The sequence below is a fragment of the Lissotriton vulgaris genome, chromosome 9 (assembly GCF_964263255.1).
Source record: "Lissotriton vulgaris chromosome 9, aLisVul1.2, whole genome shotgun sequence".
Taxonomy (NCBI): domain Eukaryota; kingdom Metazoa; phylum Chordata; class Amphibia; order Caudata; family Salamandridae; genus Lissotriton; species Lissotriton vulgaris.
The window spans coordinates 937,012,960-937,035,663 of record NC_141697.1 but is presented as its reverse complement, the minus strand read 5'-3'; the positions used below and the strand labels follow the sequence as shown (position 1 = coordinate 937,035,663).

Sequence of the window (22,704 nt, the reverse complement as noted above, 5' to 3'; positions counted from 1 at the left end):
GGTTCTTTTTTTGGTGTTGGTCGTGTGGCTCCTGGTCTCGTAGAGTCGCTGTTGTGGCTCCTCCCACTGTACTCGCTTTTCTGGCTGATTCCCTCTTCTTCGCCCTCGCCCCAACCTCTGCCTAAAAAAGGCTGGCTCATGCCTGGGGCTCCGAATTGAGGGGGGCCTGTGGGGAACATGGGGTACTGCCAAAAGGCGGACCCCGAATACTGGGGTTTTTGGGTAGTTGTTAAATGTTTGTCTTCCTCCCCTCCCCCTCTGCTGATAGGGCTTCCAGTTTTCAGTGCTGAAGTCGCTGCTGCTAGCGGAACCTCTCTTTGTCGAGTTCAAGCTAGTATCAGACTGGTAACCCGTTCCTGGTGGTACAAAGTCCGCTTGAGGTATGGGTATACCTTTTCTTTATCGAAGCGTTTAATGTCTTTTTGAAGTTTTAACAACTTTTTGCTTCATTAGGTATTCTTTGTGCTCAGTGAGTTCATTGTTAATTTCAGTGAGTTTGGTTTTAAAACTCGGACCAGGAGTAGCATTTTTCAAAGCACTTTCGGCTATCTGATTGCGGGTCAACAACTCATCAGCCAATCTTTTGGCTGTGTTAATGATCCGAATCAACAAATCCCTGGTACATTTCCAGGATATTTGTGACCACTCGATTTTAAATTGTCCGTCTTCCCAGAAGATCCTCGGGAAGTTCTTCAGTATGAGTCCATTTGGTGCGATTTTAGCTCTGAAGTACTCAGTCATAAGGGCACCGTGCAAGGTGACCTTGACCCATTCCCTTTTCAAGGCCGTGAGTGACTGCGACTCCTTCGATTGGCTGCCTGTGGCACTGTCGCTGTCGACCAAGAGGATTGAGGGGTCCTTAGTATTTCTTCTGCCTGTTCCTCGCCATAACTTAATCCTAGGCCTTCCATTGTAATTAGGCTGTCCGGAATTCGGTTAAAACCGAATCTGCCCGATAGTAATCTACCGGATGAAAATCAAGTGACCCGGTTTAAACCGAGTGTCACTGATTTTCATTGTTGTTGCACCTTTTGGCCACTTGATGGAGCCATAGCAGTGCAACACAAAACTCACAACATTATCTGGCTGAATCTGCCGCAAGGGGCACAAAGTGCGACGTGGAAGGAAATCTTGGTGAGGAGCAGCAGCAGCGCTTGAATACCGTGGCAGACTCGTGACCTGAGAGCACCCGGTTCGGAGTCTCCAAAGCACAGGGGTAGCAAAAGAGGCCGGCACCAGAGAGGGCAAGAGAAGGTGAACGCTACACATTTGAGCTCACATACACGGTAAATAGGAAAGATGAGAAGACCGGTATTTCAGCTATCCCTAGCTCACCGACAGCCAGAGAAAGGCGGGAAAGGGGGGACGCTGCAGCCGCGAGCTCCCTGACAGCCCTGAGAGGCGCCCGGCATCCTCAAGAACAGTGACATGGCAGACCGGACTGTTATGGAGCGTATAACACCGCATCAGATGGTATTGTCAAAGTGAGAGGTTGTGGAATGGTATTGGCAGAGAGAGCAATGTAGCTGAATTTCAGGTGCTGCATCTGAGTCGAGGCCTGATTCAGTTTAGGGCAGACTGAGTCCTCCGGCAGTAGAATCATTTGGTAACCCACTTACACACAGATCTATGTGTATGTTATCCGTATATGAATGAAGTTTCAGTTTTCAAATTCTTACACTGTGAGTTTGGTGTATGTCAATTCGATGCAAGACCAAGTTGGTCCTTGGTAGACTCCAAAGCTGATTCTAAAGAGTTTAACGCAATGTACTCTTGGATAGAAATGACTAAAATCATTTGAGAGCCAAACCAGACACGAGGGCCATAGATCGTAGTCAAATCAGGATCAGTTCAATTCCACTCTATTGGATACAGCAGAAAAATCCAGGATGTAAAGTCTATGAGCACCAGGTCGGAAACATGAGCCACAGATAGATTGTAGCCGCCTCAGGAGCAGCTCATAGTGTATTGTGCCGAATGCAGAGGACATACCCAGGATATGAGAATGTAAGAAACATAAATACTAAAATTTAATAGGTAAAAGTGTGAAGACAAAGGCACAGGTAATTTCACGAAAAACGTCATACCATTGGTTTGTGAAGCAACCTGTCCATTTACGTCCCTCTTATCCTCAAAGCAAATAAGCCTATTATATTATTTTCCAACAAAAGCAGCAAAAACAAAATTGGCCTATCCAGCTGACAATATACAAACAATTCAGGTGTCAGTCCTAGGCTGGAACATATTTAGGATTCTACGAAGGCAGCCATTAACAGTTTGTTCTCTGCAGCCTTCAGATTGTATCAGCAGTGGCCTGCCCAGGCTGGCAGTGTTTAAAATCCCATCGTTCAACACCAGGGCCCCTAAGTGGCCACAATTAGTAAAAACTGTGGTGCAAAATCTACATATCAATTCAAGTGCTGGCCTATTCATGAAAAATGGCCCTGTCACTTAAACGCTCGCTGCTAACACCTGTGTGCGACGTGCAGATCAGAGGGTGCAATTCCGGCATCCTTTTGATTCTTCTGAGGTCGTCAAGTTGAATAGGGGCGCAGGGGGAGGCCGTGAAGAGCAGATGCTCCGCCCTGCTGCTTTTTTGATTGGAAAGGAGAGGTAACATTTGCATCCAAAAGAGACAGTGTTCAGCTAAACAAATTGGTCTCAGAAGTGCGCGGGCACTGGAGCGAGCCCTGCTGCAGGCGAGGCTTATGTACCCATAATGCCATGACTTTGTGTTTTTTTTCTTTTATGAGAGGCAAAAAAAAAGAAACCGGATCAGAAATCGGTAGCCCTGACATTATGCGTGCATTGTGACCAGCTAAATTCCATTGGATAGCGTTATTCCACATATAATTTCTTCAATAGTATTTAGGCAGGCACTATCTACTGGGACAGGTGTGGGTACGTTTACAGAACAATGCCTCACCATGGCTTGGAAAGAGGCATGGAGACAGACACAGTGTGTAGTTAAAAGCATTTCAAAATGGGGAAAAAGAAAACGGGAGCAAGAAAAGAAAGAGTATATTGAAAGGTACTAGTTAATTTAAAAATAAGAAAGAACAAATAAAGCAAATGTGCAATTGAAAAGAAATAAAGAAAATAAAAAAGCAAAACAAAGAAGGACAAGCATTAATAAAAAAGCCAAGTGTGTACAGTAACTGCAAAAAGACGACAGAAGATGCAAAGGTAGGAAATTAAAAGACGTTTAAGAGTAAAACAAAATTGATCCCACAAATATTAGTATGAACATGTTCACTAGGCAAAGAGGTACGCAGTGATACACTCTTTGGCAATTATTTTTGAGTGTGATAAGAACAGCTCTCATGGGAAGCCAATGGATCTCTCACTACACATGCTCCCCTAGCTCAATACCTGGTATTAGCACTCTCAATTTGAGGTAGGAGGTGGAATAAAGGCCCGACATCCCTTGTATCCACACCCTCATTGGTCTGCCTGTGGTGGCCTGGAGCGGAGGTGTCAGGGGAAAACACTGCTTCTGGGCAGGTCCGGCACGGGGAGCCGAGGTGTGAATGGCCCAAGGACCAGAACAACACCAGGCTCCCTGCCTGGCTCACGTGGGGGAGAGGAGCTGTTGTGGTCTGCCACACCTGTAGCCGAGTACTTCACAGGTCTTTAAAAAGACCATTTACTTAGCAAGGCTTTGTTGTTCTTTCACCCCTTCTTAGAGCCCCTGCAGCTACACTCTGCTGATTTTGACTCTAGTTGCGCCTCTGGGAGCTATGTAAATATGTAAACTATGTAAAGTATATTTACTCACTCATGACCCTCTGTTGTACATTTAAACTCTGTATCCTCTACCTCCTTGTACTTCTGCTCAACTGCTGGAAGCAGCTTAGGGGCATATTCTCAAGGATTTATCGGGACTTTAGCGCGGCAAAAGTGGCAATGGATTCATCTCCCCAGTCCCGTGCTGGTGCCAACTGCCAACATTGCCAGTTTTCCAGTGATAGCTGCTGCAAAAAACATTGCCACGGATGAGAGCGACAACTAATGCTAATGATATGCAGAGTAGGCGTACCCGTCCAAAAATACACGAAAACACCACTTTGCGATATTGTTAAGGAAAGAGAAAGCGCGAATGACCAAAGACTCACTGAAGAATTATTGTACGGTGTACTACAATAAGTTTGACTTGTAAAAATGTATTTGGACCTCATGTACATACACTGTCTATATACCATGCATCAATGAAGAAAGCAAGCAATTATAAAAGCAAAGTGTTCCATAAACACCGGTAAAACACTGTTTCAGTTGTTTTTTATGGCGCGAAAATGAGTAATCACTGAAAAGCACTGTTTTATTGAGGTATTGAAATCACTGGAAAACACTGAAAAAACACCACCAGAATTTACCAAAAATAGAAACTGAAAACAGGAAAGCCTAATTGTAATGTAGGTCTAATCAAGTGAAAATAAAAGAAGACCTCAATAAGAGGTACTCTGCTAAACACACTGGTGCTTGCGTGTGCCTGTAATTTGGGGTAATTTGCCGCTTTGGGGACTCGAACCCTTGCCTGGAGGCGATCCGCTCCGGAGGGTACCGCCATTTTGGATTGGGAGTCGGCCGAGCAGTGCAGTGCTCCGCCCCTCCCGCCCTTTTCCTTTATATGGCCCCCCTCACGAGGAAGCGCAGCGGACGAGCGCAGCGGGCGCGCCGGTGGCGCGCCAAAGGCGAGCCCGTCTGCGCCCGTCCGCGCCGGACCCGCGCCCAGGGCCGGTCCCCCTGTCTCACCCACTTCCTATCACTTACCCAGGCTTGTCTACAACAGAGACACGCTCCTAGCCTTAAACCTCGCACATCCTAATAAGGATTGCAAAATTTGGGAACCCGGAACCACATTCCGTCCTACATCTTCCCACTGCCCCAAGTGCTCGTCATGTTTGTTTAAACCCCTGTGGTTACCTATTGTACAACTAAGAGACCAAAACACCTGCTCAACAGCTACCGACCCCCTGGCTAAATGCCTCCTCCTCAATACGAGATCTCTAGTTAAACACAGCTCAGAAGTGGCTGAGTACATTCAGGAGGAAGGCATAAAAATTGCATTCGTCACGGAAGCCTGGACGGATGCAGCATCAGGTCCTGACATAGTTAAAGCCACCCCTCAGAACTTTATCTGTTATACCCAAAATAGGGACAAGAGGAGAGGGGGTGGACTAGCCATCATACATCACAAAGACATCAGAGGTTCCTTTCAACCCGGCCCCTCTGACTTAGACGAATCTCTATTGTTCAACTTTACCCTCTCTAATCATCAGTCCTTCACAGGTTGCCTGGTTTACAGGCCCCCGGGCGAGAAAACTAGATTTTTAGCTGCCTTGAGCAAACTATTAGAAACAGCAGCCTGTTCCCAAAGATTCACCATTCTGGGTGATTTTAATTTCCATCTGGAATGTAAGACATCTTCCGATACCCAAGAACTAATTGACCTAATGGCTGGGATCGACATGCTGCAACTTGTATCCGATCCGACTCATAGAGCAGGACACACCCTAGATGGGATTTTTTCCAATCAGTCCAATCTGAAAGTCTCTTCGGTTCTACCAGTTTTCTGGTCCGACCACTCAGCAATCCACTTTTCCATTCCTTTCACCACCCATGAAAAATTTGCTAACAAGAGAAATACCCCGAAAATAGTGAGAAAATGGAAAAACATCACTGGGGACGCCCTAGAGAACACATTGAACATCACCTTGCCTCCTCTTCCGAACAACGTGGAGGAGGCAGCCAAGTCTTATACTACCTGGCTGGATCAGGCTTGCCTACGCTTAGCCCCCCCCAAAACTATCCACTCCAGCCGGGCCAAGCCCGCTGCCCCGTGGTTCACGGACCAAATCAGGGAACACAAAATAAGGTGCAAAAAACTTGAAAAAATCTGGCGTACGCACTATAGGGAATCAGACAAAAAGCGCTTAACGCAGAACAAAGACGCTACAAGGAAATCATCCTACAAGCGAAAAAAAACTTTCTCACGAGACGGATAGAAGACGCTACCAATACCCCCAAAGAACTCTTTCTCACGGTTGCCTCCTTAGCAAACCCCAAACCCATTGAAATACCAGCAAGCCTTTCTCTTTGCGAAAGTTTGGCAACCTTCTTTCGCGAAAAGGTAGAGAAAATGTTTCTCCCCCTAGACAGAACAGCGACGACTTCTTCATTGAGGGAGGCCCCCGACCTCGTCAAACCTGAAACCACGCTTCAACATTTCCCCCAAATCACGGAAAAAGAAGTGAGAAGTCGCTTGCTAAAAATTAAATCAGGCTCCCCTCATGACCCCTGCCCTACATCAATATCCAAACTTGCACCAGATGCAATTGCCAGGGGTCTCACCCCCCTCTTCAATCAGATGTTGGAGACAGGGGATTATCCCTCAAGGTGGAAACAAGCTTCCATCTTACCCCTGCTAAAAAAAAACAATCTTGATATCACGGAGATGAACAATTACCGCCCGATTGCCAGACTCCCCCTTCCTGCCAAAATAATAGAAGGCCACTTGAACACACAACTTAGCGCCTTCCTAAAATCAGCAGAAGTACTGGACTCCTCCCAACACGGTTTCCGAGAGGGACACAGCACGGAATCCGCCCTGATTAAATCCATGGAAGACATCAGGCAGGTAATAGATGCAGGGGGCAGAGCAGCCCTGATCCTACTGGATCTCTCTGCGGCCTTCGATACGGTCCACCATAAGCTATTGGTGGACCGGTTGAGGGCCTGTGGAATTCAGGGAAAGGCTCTTAAGATCTTACAAGCCTTCCTAGCTGATAGATCCCAGACAGTGACGTTGGGCAGTTACGAATCTCGCTCCTTTGTACTCCCCTGTGGAGTCCCTCAGGGGTCTTCGTTAAGCCCAACTCTTTTTAATGTGTACGTGTCCACCCTCGCCCCGGTAATCCGTTCATTCGGCTTTCAACTAACGGCCTACGCCGATGACACACAGATTGTGGTGTCCCTCCTTCCCGGCGAAACAGAAAACACGGCCGATAGATTCAAAAACTGCATGCTTGAAGTTGGCCGCTGGATGGCACAAAGCTGCCTTAAGCTGAACTCCTCGAAGACCGAGGTCCTGCTCTTTGGCAACAGGGACAACTTCTGGTCCCCAAGATGGTGGCCAGACGAAATGGGACCTCTCCCAGAACCAGTCGACAAAGTGAAAAATCTTGGTATACTGGTGGACACCACCCTGAATTTCAAATCCCAGGTGAGCGCCCTCTCCTCCTCCCTCCATTTTATACTCAAGACCATCAGAAAAATTCTACCTTATCTGGAAAAGAAACATAGGAAAACTATAGTCACTGGTCTAGTGCTCTCACGCCTAGATTATTGCAACAGCTTGATGCTAAACGCCCAGCAGAGCGTACTTAATAAACTCCAACTTCTGCAAAATGCTGCCGCTCGTCTAATCACTGACACTCCCAAATTTGCCTCAGTATCTCAGGAACTGGTTAAGTTACACTGGCTGCCCATTCGTAAAAGAATCACTTTCAAGGCAGTATGCACGGTCTTCAAGGCCCTCCACGACTCAGGTCCCAGGCACTTGAAGTCTTTATTCCGCTGGCATAAACCAACAAGAACACTGAGATCAGGACAACTGGCCCTGGTGGCGGTCCCCAGAATTAAAAAAGTCCGCTGGGGAGGCAGGAGCTTCTCTCTTGGGGCGGCCGAGGCATGGAACAAACTTCCTCTTGCGCTCAGACAAACCCAGAATCTGATGGCCTTTAGAAGAGGTCTAAAAACATGGCTCTTCACCCAGTAAGCTCACTCCCCCACACCAGTCTATCCTCCAGCGCCAGGACACCTCCGGGTATTAGAGCGCTCTATAAATTTGCTAAATAAATAAATAAATAAGGTAGCCACTCAAAGTAGTGGGTGGATTTGTGGTTGGGGGATAGAACAGATCTTACCCACCAGGGAATTGTCCCACAGAAGGAAGCTGTGAGAAGAATCAAACAACAAGGAGGGGGACTGGTGGCCTGTTTCCCACTCAAAATGAAGTTGGGGGGGGGGGTCCAGCGTAAAGGAGGCCTCAAAGAATGTACTGCAAAAGTGGGATAATGCTGTTCCTCTATTAAAGGTGCTGGTTGGAGTCACGAATGACTTGGTCCCACTATGCCCTAGAGAGGGCAAAGGTGGGGATCCATATGTTGCATCATAATGCCCTCACACACCCATTCAGGTGTCATGCTTCATCATCTGGGCTGCTCCTCGTTGGGTCGGTGGTGCAATACCCAACGGGCTCCCTAAAAAGGGGCTCTTTGTCGGAGATCTTCTATCCAACTGCCATGTGATGAAGTGCGGGTATGGAGCCAGGACTGTGTAGACGCAGTGTAGTGATATAAAATAATACTGGGAGTACCAAAAAGGACATATTTTATTCTGGGGGTTTCCTGCCCTAATTAAAAGCAGTGTACAAGGCACTCGCCCGAGGGATTTCCTCACATGGTGGTGTCCTTGTTAGAACATGTGGGTCAACATGTTTCTTGCTATCGGTGCAATAACCCTGCGATTCTTCAGGACCTTGGAAAAAAGCTATCTGCTATTTTGGTAAGTGGCATACGTAATTGTGTACCAATGTAATGTCTATTACCTAAAATTACCTTTAAACCTGCCTGGATCTACCTGTTGTGGGAGACAAAAGCGTTAAAGGAAATATTTGCGATATTGTAATTAAACACATGTACAAGCATTGTCTCATAGTGACTCCAGAGCATACTAATTACAAAAGTGTGTGAACGCCGAGGGGCGTTTGAAGGACCGTTTAAAAAATAGCAAGAGGTTTAAAAACAACAGTGGTGATTGTCCACAGTGAGCTATGGTGACTATTGCCCCTGTGGAAGAACAAAATTAGTAGAAGAAATACCTTAGGGAGGACTCACCCAATAGTTATGGTCCCCAGGCTTCAACAGTTCCCCGTGGATTAAGGTAATAATTGGTCTGCAGTGACCTGTTCTCAAAGGTAAAACAGCTATAAAGTACTGGCTCCAAGTTTCAGTACTTCTAAGAAAGCAGGCAGTGTTAATAAGCCATAGCCCAATCACGTGTTTACTTTCAGATTTCATATCCCCAGTGAACCAGGACAGGGATCGTCTTCATTGGCAAATTCCTGGGAGGAATTCATACCCATGGAGGAAGGGGTTGTTAAAAAAAATGAAAAAAAAACATTGGCAAAGCCAATAGGTCTTGTATATGCAACAGTTTTTGGCTTTTTCATTGTGTTTTATCCATGTTGTACACTAGTGTGGCTACTGTTAAGCATGGCTAAAAGTTAGTGGCGTAGAGGAGAGTGGAGTGTTGTGTGGAGTGTAGTTTAGTGTTGTGTGGAGTGTAGTTTAGTGTTGTGTAGAGTGTAGTGTTGTGTAGAGTAGAGTGGAGTGGAGTGGAGTGTTGTGTAGAGTGGAGTGTAGTGTTGTGTAGAGTGGAGTGGAGTGGAGTGGAGTGGAGTGTTGTGTAGAGTGGAGTGGAGTGTAGTGTTGTGTAGAGTGGAGTGTTGTGTAGAGTGGAGTGGAGTGTAGTGTTGTGTAGAGTGGAGTGGAGTGTTGTGTTGTGTAGAGTGGATTGGAGTGGAGTGTTGTGTAGAGTGGAGTGGAGTGGAGTGGAGTGTTGTGTAGAGTGGAGTGGAGTGTTGTGTAGAGTGGAGTGTTGTGTAGAGTGGAGTGGAGTGTAGTGTTGTGTAGAGTGGAGTGTTGTGTAGAGTGGAGTGGAGTGTAGTGTTGTGTAGAGTGGAGTGGAGTGTTGTGTTGTGTAGAGTGGATTGGAGTGGAGTGTTGTGTAGAGTGGAGTGGAGTGGAGTGGAGTGTTGTGTAGAGTGGAGTGGAGTGTTGTGTAGAGTGGAGTGTTGTGTAGAGTGGAGTGGAGTGTAGTGTTGTGTAGAGTGTAGTGTTGTGTAGAGTGTAGTGTTGTGTAGAGTGTAGTGTTGTGTAGAGTGTAGTGTTGTGTAGAGTGGAGTGTAGTGTTGTGTGGAGTGTAGTGTTGTGTGGAGTGTAGTGTTGTGTGGAGTGTAGTGTGGAGTGGAGGGTTGTGTTGAGTGGAGTGGAGTGTAGTGTTGTGTGGAGTGGAGTGTAGTGTAGAGTGGAGTGGAGTGTAGTGTTGTGTGGAGTGGAGTGTAGTGTAGAGTGGAGTGGAGTGTAGAGTGGAGTGGAGTGTTGTGTAGTGTAGAGTGGAGTGTTGTGTAGTGTAGAGTGGAGTGGAGTGTTGTGTAGTGTAGAGTGGAGTGTTGTGTAGTGTAGAGTGGAGTGTTGTGTAGTGTAGAGTGGAGTGTTGTGGAGTGTAGAGTGGAGTGTTGTGTAGTGTTGTGTGTAGTGTTGTGGAGTAGTGTTGTGGAGTGTAAAGTTTTGTAGAATGGTGTCCTGTCGTAGAGAGGCATAGAGCAGAGAGGAGTGTCGTAGAGTGTCATAGTATAGAGTGACATAGAGTAGATTAGGCATGGTGTGGCAGCATTACAGACAACACATGTTCAATTGAAATTACCATTACATTTACACAGGCATGAAACAAGAGAGTGCACAAATGATCATGTGTGGGAATCGACATCACCTAGTGTATTGATTTATTTTGATGGTGTTCAAATATTTGCTTCCACCACACAACAGCATTACAAAAAATGTGCTTTATTTGTGCTTTCCTAATTCTGAAATATTTGTACAGTTATTTACTGCATTTACATTTTGTTCTTGAAAAAAATAACACGCCTCAACTCCGTAAAATTGTTACATAAATCCTCGCTGTTTGCAGTCAGATAAAAAAAGTAAACACCAAACTCCCTCAGAAGATAGAGCCTAACATTTATCTTGGTCTTCCAATGCATACCATAAGGGACAAGATTAAAAAAACAATTTAATTGGTCATTCACTTCTGGCATCCCCGTTCCCTTACTTCCAATGCCTATGGCATGGACGTGAAATCGAGGAAGAGGATTGTTTAAATGATGGTAGTAGTAAAAAAAACACTGACCAAAAAAAAAACCACATAGACAGAACATTGTTCCTCACAGGCATTCGAGATTGAGAACTGGTGGTGACAGAGATGAGGTGAATCAGTCAAGCAGAATGATAGGTGGCAGGAAACCTTTTCAAAGACACACAGCACGTTTACTGCTTCCTGAACTACTATACAAGGGAGTGATCTGGAAATGTAGGTACTCACCTGGAGTGCCTAAAAAATAAAGCGTTCCCAAAAAGCGAGCATGCGTGGAAGAATAGAAGGAGCCAATCATAAAGGTGGTAAACAGGACGGGCAAATACATGCTTGACAGCCTAAAACAAATGGAGCTAGCAAATAGAAAGCAGTCAAATGTGAGGTACATAACAAGGCCAATGCTAAGCAATGGGCTGAATGCATTCCTTGGGAGGCGCTCGGCATGTCCCCAATATGCTTTTGCAACCAGACAACTGCGCTGTCAGGTAGACTTCGACCTAAAAAAAGGAGTTCCTTTAGATAAGGGTTGGGACTACAGTGCACAGATGTTCCTGAAATTCGGAGACCTCAAAACTGGTTTTAACTAGGGTTTCTTGCAGGGCAGACTATTGAGGGGTTTACCAGGCCTCAGATACCCAAGCATTCTCAGTAAAGGATCATCAAGAGGAATATTTACTCTTAAAGACAGAACTTTGGATATGTACTCTCAGTTCACTTGGCTCCCAGAAAGCAAATAACCAAAAATGGCCATGTGGGTGGTCTCACCTACGCTTTCGTTTTTTCCCATGAATGTTTTTCAATGCAAAGTTATAGTCTGTAACTACTACAGTATGTAAAAGTAGTGGGCATCCAACTAACACCCTTGTTCAGTGTTTTGATGCCCTCTGGGATATTGTTTTATTTTCCTCGAAGTCAAAAAAATATAAACATTCGGTTCACTTGTTTTGATATTCTTCTTTTGACAGCTAAGGGTTTTAAAGCATGTTCTGTAATAAGGGTAAGCACACAAGTAGACCATTGTTAGAGAGAATTTGTTTGTATTTCGACTCCATTCAGATTATTCTCGGTTTATTGTAGGTGCATGGTTGAGGCAGGATTCCCTTACTCCATGGACAGTATTCCTGAACCATCCTCCTGGACAGATATGCTGAACAAGTCTCCGATCAGATATGCTCACCAGGTGAGATTATATGTCTTTTTTTTGTTATGTATGTTCTCTGACAGAAGCTCGTGGTGTGAGTCTTTTCTAATGATAGCTTCTCCCTCCAGACATTGTGTCTATAAAGTATCTATCCGGCTTCAGATTGGATCTGAAAGTATTTTCAATACTCCCTGCTCCCAGACAGTGCAAGGTGGCACCATAGCTCCACCACATGTGGTGCCATATAAGTGTCTTCTCCAGAAATAATGCCAGAGCTCAAAAGGTGAGTTCTGTAACTAGAACATCAGTTCCTTTTTATTGTGAGCCACTCACAATCATTGGACACCACCACATTTTATAATCTATTGTACACTTATTTTTCTGTAAAAGGTTCTCTTTTTGCAGTCTGGAAGTATTAGATGTCCACCCTTGCACCCAGTGCAAGAAAGGGTGTAATGATTTCAGTAACATATCTTCTCTGTGTGTTAAGGTAAAATCTCTGTCAAGACCCTGTGGCAAGTGATTTCTGTGCCCAGATGCAGCTCGAGGCTTTTAGAGAGCAAAACCCCAAATCTTTTTTTCATGGTGCAGTAATGAAAGAAATGGGGATTGCGATCATTTAGGTGATCTGTTTGGTTTGGATGTCTCTTGCTTTTGTCTACCATATCTTCCATCACCTCAACCCTCCTCCCACTCGCGTTGATCGAGGCCGGGAGTAAAGAAAAGAAAAGTGATTGTCATAATTCGTTAGACAAGGATCACAGCAATACCACCATAGTTCGGCACCATGCATAAAGTTTCTGACTTTTAAGTAATTGATTGTCATCATTCGGGAGACAAGAATCACAGCAACACCACCATAGTTCGGAACCATGCCTAAAGATTTTTACTTTAAGTAAGCCTATGCTCTAAGCTGCAGTCCCAATTTTCGAGTGAGATGTCCTCCTTCAGTGGTACTGTTATATTTTGTAGGTGGTGGTAAGCCTTGGCTTTTCCTGCCCACATCCTGTCTCATTCCCCTCAGAGAGGCCGAAGCCATTAAAGCTCCCGTTTTATCCCACACATTGTACTGTGCCAATGGATTTTGTCCAGGCACAAGTCTGAGCCTTGAATAAACAAAACGTATGTATCACCAACTCCAAATGCTGTACCTGTGACTTCACTAGGCTGCATTTGGGTCTTTAGCTCCAGCAACTGTCAGGAACTTCAGATCACAGCCTACTTCACTACATGATATTATCAAACTTAGCTGCTATAGGGTTTCACCTCTTTGTTCAATGACGAGCCTTGAGTCAAAACATTCATAGTTCTTCAGAACTTTTAGAGCTGTGGAGAATACCAGTGCCATAGGCAATTTCCCCATACCATATGTGGTTGAGGGTCTTGGTCTTAGTTTGCTCTTCACTGAGTGGAATACTAATCTGGTCAGAGTTCATATGGCCTGTGGAGTAAAAAGCTAAATCTTATGCTACTTTTTGATGATGGCAAGGTATACTCTATGGCGACTTAAGAGAGGCTTGGGTAGAAGCAGTGCACAATGGCAGCAAGGAAGCATTTGCCTGTTAACTAATCAGAAATTTTTGAGCACCCATTCTGCAAAACTTGGTGTGCATAACTTCTGGTAACTCTAAGCCGTTTGCCTCTATCTGATTTCTTCTAGGTAAGGAATATAAGCATTCGGATACTTTGGCTGTAAAGTATTTGCCTCTGGCAATTTAGCCCATTGCCCGCCCAATGCTCATTGCATGTTGGCGGGCTAATTCCATTCCAACTGGGTGATGGGCGAAGTGGCCAAGGTGCAGAGACCATTGTGGGGTCCATATTTAAAATGTCTGATGATTTCATATAGTGTGTACATTGGCAACAGTGCTGACCAAAGTTATGACAGTGGCTGCTACTGATGTTCCAGAGTTCAGTTATTTTGTCAAAAGGCTGATCAAAGCAGATACTGTGACCATGGTGGAGCACAACTTCTATATGCTATTCACAGGAAGCCCACCCATGGCAGGAGCTTTATAGAGCCAAGCCCAATCCAAACAGATATCCGAACCACAGGAAGGACTTCAAAAGGACAAGCAAGTGCCGCTCACTAGAAGCAACCACAAAGAAAGTCTTGTCTACAGAAGATATAGCTGCAAAGACTAGAAGCAACCAAGGAAGAAGCCAAATAACCCACAAGAAGGACCTTATAAAACAAAGCCAGCATCCCTCACTAAAAGCAACCAGCCTGGAGGCACCATGAAGCTCTGACCCGAACTCTCTTTATGAAGGCCCTAGGGCATTGTAAGCCAATAGTGGATTACACCTTGGTAAGATCCAAGTACAAGAACCATTGCCTCAAAGACCCGATTTCTCAGCTCACTCACGCGTACTCATCATGTGCCACCTATTTGCATCTTCACACAACATCCCCATTGTCTCATGCTAAGACATGGTATATAATATTTGCAGACACCGAATATCACACTACCCAAACAGCTTCATCCTTACGTCTGCCGTTCATGCAGAAGACCTAACAGAACCCATCACCGCTCAGTCTTGGTGTCATTTTCATAACAAACATTGCAACCTCCACACACATTCTCAGCTTCCTTTCCCTGCTAACTACAGTATTCAGCACAACCCCGAACTCCGCATAAAAAAGTGGTCATTGCTGTCTTCCACAGACTGTATTCCTACAACAACTACTCAGGAACGACTTTCTGATCCTCTCCTTTCGATCACCACGACCCAGATGACTATGACCACAATCAGCTACCCGAAAAATATTGTCCTTGGAGACTTCAGTATCCCAAGTGACACAACAACTAGGCCATGAATAAAACCATGGTCAACTTACTAGAAACCGCTGACAACTGCCTGCACACATTTCATCCACACTTCCAGCAACTCATTTCTGTCATGCAAACTCCTTCTCAACTGGAACAACCACTCAACCATGATCTTCGACCTTCTCTATTCCAGACTTGTAAAAGAAAACCATCAAAGCAAAAGTTTTCATCTTTCAGGAACTTCCTCATCAATGAAGTCTAAGACAGTGTAATTGCTCTGCACCTTGCGTCTACACTGCATTAATCATCAACCACTATTTATCTACATACACCTTGGGAAGAAGAAATTAACTTCTTTCTCGAGAAAACAGTCCAGCTCTAGAGACCATTCCGAATCTCAACACTATTCCTCTATGCCAGTCTCTTCTGCATAGTCTGAGCTGAATTAGACATTGAAAAATATGAAGATGGAAATTCCAACTACTTCCATCAGACCATTCTGCATATTTTCAGGATGCCCCTATTACCCGCAGAGCCACTTCTCAAGGTTGGCCAACTGTGAGTTTGGAAACTCTGCTTTGTTACTCCACAGACACATGTTGTGATGAAGCGTTGCCCTCCAAGGCGCCAACAGGGTGCTCAACACCACCGATTTTTGGGTCTTTTCCACTTTCGAAGTTTACAGATTCTTTCCAAATGGTAAAACAAAAGGTCTCTGCTTCTCCAGATACTCATGCCGTGCCTGATAAAGTTGAATCAGATAACACGACTGTCGACAACCTCTTGCACTCTTACCATAGAGATGCTATGATATACCTGATCTTTAAAAAGCACTAGTGCTCTGAAATGAAGAATGCGCGTCGACTACATTTAAAGTACTTATTTAATGAGGGTGAGGTTCGTACGTGCAGAACAGCCATAATGAGAAGCTTGGATTCTACTGACCCTCAGCTAAATTGTAAACTAGTGAAGTTTTTGCAATCTCATGATAGAGCAGTAAAACAGGCTTGCAAGTAGTATCTGTTAGAAATGGGATCCCTGGCTGGCCAGGGCTTGCGCCAAAGTCAGTCAGAGACCACACTCCTAAGTCAGGGCAAGGGAGTTACACGCCAAGATAACCCCTGCTCACCCTCTAGGCAACGTGGCGCGAGCAGCAAGGCTAAACTTGGAGGCGATGTGAGTTAAGTATTTGCGCACGCACCCCAGCAACAACACCCAAGGCCCACCACAAAGGAAACTCCACACAAGGTTATATAGAAAAATAGCCTTTGTATTATACCAAAACACATTAGATAAAACACAAACTTTACAATGTGCCAACAGGCACGGGCAGAATTTACAGGGGATATGTACAAGACAGGGCCTCATGGACCACTGTCAAACCTGTGTCACATGTGGTCAGGTTGAGGAATCAGGGGTGGTAGAAACTGCCTTACCAGTCCGAGGGGGGGGGGGTTGTGTGTGAATGAATGGTGTGTGGCACTAGGCAAGTGAGTGTGAGTTCTCTGGGATAGAGAGCTTGCTGAATACCTTTGTGAATTGTGTACTCCTGTGTTAGCTCAGGCCCCTAGGGTCCCTGTGTAATCTTGTCTCTGTAACGTCCGCCAGAATGGAGCCTGCTTTTGATTTCTGTGATCTGTTTAGATACAGTATGGGAGAGTTGGTAAGGTTCTGTGAAGAGAGAGACATAGGGGTGGATGAGTCAGACACTCAGTCCGAACTTAGGAGCAGCCTGATCCTATGGCAAAAGGGTCAGTGGGATCTTGAGCGCAGTGAGGAAAGGGCCCGGACCTCACGCCATGAGGGTGGTGGGTCTGTGGGGAGCCCTGAAGATTCAGAAGAGGAGAAGATGATGTCAGTACCTGGACGCCAGTAGAGAGTGAAGACCCCATAGGTAGGGAGTCCCTTGCTGGGTCCAGTGTAGGAGGCAGCGCCTCATCCCTTTCACTGTCCCCAGAGGAGTTGGAAGATAGGAGGAGAGAAAGGGAGCACCAGCTGGCGTTAGAGAAGCTCAGGTTAGAGCATGCCCTGGCTATGGCACAGCTGGACGTTAGAAAGCAACAGCTAGAGACTCAGAGGGTCTTAGCGCAGAAAAGGATAGAGGAGGCAGAGAGAGCCTCCACCAGAGGCAAAGTATCTCTGGAGGGTAGACTATCCCCTGCGCACAGTTTTCATTTTCTGGACAGTGGTGGCAGCTATTTAGATTTCAGTGTAGGAAATCCCACTCCCAGTTCCCAGAGTATGATACCTGTTTCCCAAGAGGAGGAGAACAGGTTGAAGTTCAGGAACCATAGGAAACCACCTCACCAGAACTGGGGGTATTTTGTGGATGACTGTTCTGATGCAATGGAGGATTGGCTGGCGGCTAACCCGGACGATGAGAGGGACGGAGTAGTGAATATGTTTCTCAAAGAGCAGTTGCTCAGTATTTGTTGTCCAAAGTTGTGCCAGCACCTGTCGAATTTGGATACTTTTGCCCTTGGGAGCTTGCTGGGAAGGTGCTAGAGGTTCTCTAGAGTCATTGGAGAGTGACTCCAAAAGTAGTGGTTCAGGTATCCTCCAGCCCAGCGTGGTGGAGGAGGCTCAGTGTAGCCCAGCTAGGTCCCAGGATAGCGAGGAGGGTGAAGGGGCTCACTGCCTGGCTCAGTGGAGCGGGCGTGAGTGGGTGACCGAGGGTCCCCAGGTACCCAAAGCCCTGCCTCAGGACTTGGATGGTTTCTTGAGGGAACACCAGGTTGGGGACCTAGGCTGTCCTGTTAGTCCATTTGAGGAGGATCTCCCAGTGAGTAGAGGACCTGGAGCATCTGTAATCAGAACTCCTGTGGTTCTAGAGTCTGGCAGTGCCGCTCCAGTAGGGAGGGTACAGGAGTCCAGCGTGAGGAGTGATTGGGGAAGTTCCCCAGTGGAAGAACCAGTGGGTCAGGGACTACCCAGTTGGGCTAGGATCCATGGTGACACCACTTCTGTGCTGGGGGATCTTTGCGCACTGTCAGGTGGACATGGGACGGGAGATCTGCGCCAGACAGACAGTCACACGACATACGGGTCATGTGTCAGTCTCAGGGGGATGGTGTGTGAGTCCCCAGAAGTCCTGGAGTGCCAGGCAATCATTCCGCCAAAGTTTTTAGACCGGAGGGTGGGAGGCCAGGTTCAGGTTCAGCCTGACCTGAAGGGTGGGACGATTGTAATCAGTGTCCTGACCAGTGCTTCTTCCAGAGGTACCGCCCCAGTTGGGAGGGAGCAGGACTCTGAAAGGGGGTGCAGAGGGTGGGAGAGCCCACCTCTGACCCCGGTGCAACCTGAGGGGTTAAACCCTGGGTTGAAGTGGCGTTGTAAGGGTACCCCTTGCAGGAGGAGGAGGAACCCTAGAAGAAGAGGTAGGGGGAGGAGAGCCTTCCCTGAGGCTCCTGGTCCACCTGAGGGTGTAGACCCTAGGCTGGAGAACCAGTGGCAGTCTAGTCCTGTCTTGCAGACAGGAAGAGTGGAGAATCGCTACTATGTACCAGGGGTTACTACCTCCCACTCTGTGATTAGGCAAGGACCGGTGGCACCTGGGTGGCCCAGGGCTTGGTCCTGGCCGCGGACAGCTTGGGAGTACCAGTGGGGTAGCCCAGTTGGTCCAGACAGGGTTTTGAGAAGGAATCCCATGGGTTCACCGTGGCGTAGAACAGGAGGGTGTCCCTACAGTTGCGGGCCCACGTCCGTGTTCCATCGCCCCAAGCAGGGGAGTCCATCACGGTGGTGATTGGTCTGCCCTGCGTTTTGGCTGGAAGGGGGTTGTGTTGGACTTGGCCCTTCTGGCAGGTTCACCCCTAAACTTTTTGCTTTTAATGGTGACCTGGGGATGGCGATTTTTGGGTTCTGCGCACTTTCACTGTGTCCCAGTGGAAAGTGCGTGCGCACTCTGAGTGCGTGGAGTAAGGTTGGCTTGCCCTCCCATAGGAATGCATAGGGAATGTCTGTGCCCCTGGTAGTTCCTGATGCGTGAGGTGTGCATGCTCGACTTTGGTATGGGCGAACTTGTGTGATTGAATGCTTCGCAATGATGTATGTGGCATGATTGTGTCTTGTGCGGAAGTGCCACTTCTAGGAGTTGGCATCTTAGTGTAAAATATGCCTGGCGTGTGATTGGCTGGAGCTGGTTGGTGAGCCTGGCTCCAGGAAGTCTGGATGGGTCTGCCCGGTGGTGAGTTTGAGATTAGCATGCTGATGGCTGGGGAGGGCTGCACCTGGTTCCTGAATGGGGCTGGGCTTTCCCCACACAATGCTGGCTCCGTCCCCTGTTGTGCGTCTAATGACCCTAGCCCTGCCAGTGAATGAAAAGGGTGGTTGAGCACATCAAGGGTGCTCCAAAACCAGCTGCGACTGGTTTCTCCCCCACCCTGCACCTATAGACAAAGGAATTTACAGTATAAGAAGGGTCTGTGTCCCCTTACAATTTGTTCTCTTCCAGGATCCTCCTGAGGGGGGCTGCTGCTGCTGGAGGCCAGGAGGAACCACCACTTGGGACTGCCTTCCTGCCTGGAGGGCCCAGTGAGCTGGTCCCTGGCCCAGCCTTGCCCCCCCCTGCCTGGCTGCATTCCTGAAGGACTTTTTCCTGGACTTGTGCTCTCCTATAGCGCCTGGGAGCACTGTATTTGATTCCTAGCGCTTGGGAGCACTTTATGGTCCACTTATAACGCTGGGGGAGCGCTGCTTATTATCCTTTAGCGCTGGGAGCGCTTTGTCCTGGCCACAAGCGCCTGGGAGCGCGTTTTTATGCCTAGCGCCTGGAAGCGCTGTAGTTGTGCTCCCTAGCGAGTGCCCACCTCGCATTTGTGCCATTCGGGGCACTTCGCTTTATTTAAATTAGAGGGAGCCCACCCCTCGTAGCACTGAGTTCACCGCCGCAGCCCAGGAGTGTTTTGAAACGTTGCCGGGCCGCTGCCTAGTGCGACCCGGAAGTGCCCGCCTCCCTGCTCGGGGCAGCGCTGTCATTGGCGGCCACCCGAGGCAGGAAGCCAGGCAAAACAAGAGAAGACGTGGGCGGGGCTTAGTCGGGCTCCGGGACCCACGAGGAGAAGGAGCCGCCTGTCCTGTAGCGAGGCTCCCGTGGTGTAGGAGAGCCCCGCAGTCACCGGCGAAGAGGACCGCGACCGCCGGACAGAGCCCCCGCCTGCAGAAGTGCCGGTAAGTGAAGCCGGCTGGGCGGGAGCTCCGAGTCCAGGGCAGCTTAGAGAGAGAGGGGGGCGTCGGGGCACATTGCCGGTGCCCGCCCCCCCCTCCAGTGTGTAGAGTCTGCTGAGGCTCCGGGGGCAGTTGGTTTCGAGTCCCCTAGAGAGGGACTCCAAGGGCGGCAATTCTTCATTTAGAGCCTGCGAGGCTCAAAGGGGCATTCTTTGTTTTGAGAGCCCACGAGGCGTCGGGGGCATTTGTGTCTTTAGAGTCCCCCGAGTGGGACTCCAACAAAGCGGGGCAGTCTGTCTTTGAGCCACGAGGCTCCAGGGGCATCTTCAGCGACCCCGAATTCCCCGGAAGGGAGGACGCCAACCAGAGAGGCTGACGGCGCCACATTTGTTCGCAAAGCCACCTAGGTTCTAGGGGGCAATTCTTAATTCTAGAGCCCAGCGAGGCTCCAAAGGGCCCAGTCATTACTTGAGCCTGCGAGGCTCCCACAAGGCGGCAGTTGTTGGTAAAGAGCCCCGAGAGGCTCAAGGCGCCCCAATGTTGAGGAGCCCGGAGATGCTCAGGGGCATTCCATTTGTTTAGAGCCCAGCGAGGCTCTGGAGGGCCACATTCATTTCTTAGAGCCTGGAAAAGGCTTCTGAGTGCCATTCTGTTTATTTAGGGCCCAGCAAGGCTCTTGGGGGACACAAGGGCTTTGGCGAGAGCCTACAAGGCTCCAGCGTTGGCCCACAGCTGCCCAGCACTTCGTGGGCCGCTGCCACGTTTAGGCCCCCCTGACATTGGGACACAAAGCGTCCTAGCCCCCACAAGGCCAGTTGGCCTATGGACAGTCACAGGTGGTGACTTATGTGAGTTTGGCGCAATTGTTCCTTCCCTGCACCCTGAATGTGTTTATGCATCATGTGCCTTGTTCCTTACACCTCTGAACGTATGTTATGCATCATGTGTTATGTGCTTATACCCCTACAGGTATTGTGATACTTAGGTGGTTGTTCTTGCTAGTACAGGTGGTGCTAGTGAGGTCCTGGTTCCCTGCGTGACCTGTTCCTAAGGTGGTTAGGATTGCGTAGGTTGTGCTTTATGTTCTATTTTGTGCTACAGTGATTTTATATTCTATGTTCTAAGTGCTAATTCTACCTAGTGCTACGTTCTAAAAGTGCTGATTCCCGACAGTGGTCCAGATGGCCCTGTCTTGTACATATCCCCTGTAAATTCCGCCCGTGCCTGTTGGCGCATTGTAAAGTGTGTGTTTTCATCTAATGTGTTTTGGTATAATACAAAGGCTATTTTTATATATAACCTTGTGTGGAGTTTCCTTTGTGGTGGGCCTTGGGTGTTGTTGCTGGGGTGCGTGCGCAAATACTTAACTCACATAGCCTCCAAGTTTAGCCTTGCTGCTCGCGCCACGTTACCTAGAGGGTGAGCAGGGGTTATCTTGGCGTGTAACTCCCTTGCCCTGACTTAGGAGTGGTGGTCTCCGACTGACTTTGGCGCAAGCCCTGGCCAGCCGGGGATCCCATTTCTAACCGTATCCAACATCATAAGCTATAAGACCGTATGACACTGATAGGAGGATAAAATTGACGATATCCAGAACTGTCAAATCTTGTTTGCTACAACAGATTACATTTAATACAATTGTATTTTTATAATCCATGATATTATGTAATACTCCATTTTCATTAAAACATTAATAAATATTGGTATAACAGCCTTTTAACATGTATTTAACTTATATTTGTATTGTGATGGTTTTTAATAACTAAAAACAATAAACAATAATCACTAGTGACCTTGACACATCTCAAGAAGGGGACTTCCTCTCCTCTGCCGGCTTCCTTTAGAGAAAGTCTCTTTGCTGACTTCATTGGTATGAAAAGCAGCTGAGGCAATGGAATTGACCTTGCCTTCCACAGAGGCGAAATCTAACATTTATTGTCATTAGTGATGTAATCTGGAAGGAAACAAGTAGTGCATGGCATCAGGCGCAAGTTATACTTAGCCCAGTAATCTAGAACTAGTGAATTTCACTGTTTTTTTTGTTTTTAAACTTCATTTTTTTTATCTGACTCAACACCTCACTATAACATCACATTAACCTTTGTGTTTTGTTGCAGTGAATTTAAGTTTGTTTTTTTACCCATAAAACCAAATTAACTGTGGGATGTCTCTGACTTGTCACAACCACAGTTCACACAACTCCAAACAAGCACAAGCAGACTCATCTGAGTAATGCTGAGGTCACTGTGGCATGTCGATCAGTATCCTGTGAGACAAATCAAGAACGCCCCTCAATATAAATGTGCTGTAGTAAAAAGGCAGTCTTCATTGTGTTCTGACTCTTGCTTTCTCTGATAGGGACTTAGCTGTTGATTTGAACCCCTGAAACACTTTAAAAATGTTTTACAAAAAGCTACCACCCCGCCCCCCCTCCCCCCTCTCACCCACACAATTTTTCTCTTGCTGTGGACTATTTCAGGTGACAGAGTATAGAAGAGACCCGGGACAATGGAGTAGGATAGTTACCTTCATGGTGACTCACTTTCTGAGACCGTACTCTTTCTCCTATTGTCATATCCCCCTTTCCACTACCCCCTTTACCACGAGTCAATATTGTTTCACTGATCGGCTTCATTTAAAAAAGAAACTGGTGAGGGTGCGGACAGCAGCAGCTCCTGTTTAACTGCAGAT

General features: G+C 47.3%; 1 protein-coding gene across 3 annotated transcripts in view; it reads left to right on the top strand.

The window, feature by feature from the left end:
- Nucleotides 1-22,704, top strand: part of LOC147692563 (acylamino-acid-releasing enzyme-like) — a 526,970-nt gene that overhangs the window by 437,331 nt on the left and 66,935 nt on the right. For all 3 annotated transcript variants that reach the window (XM_086938783.1, XM_086938782.1, XM_086938784.1), the window contains exon 21: nt 12,013-12,115. In XM_086938783.1, the coding sequence (XP_086794909.1) occupies nt 12,013-12,115 (103 nt within the window). The remainder of the gene's footprint in view (nt 1-12,012; nt 12,116-22,704) is intronic.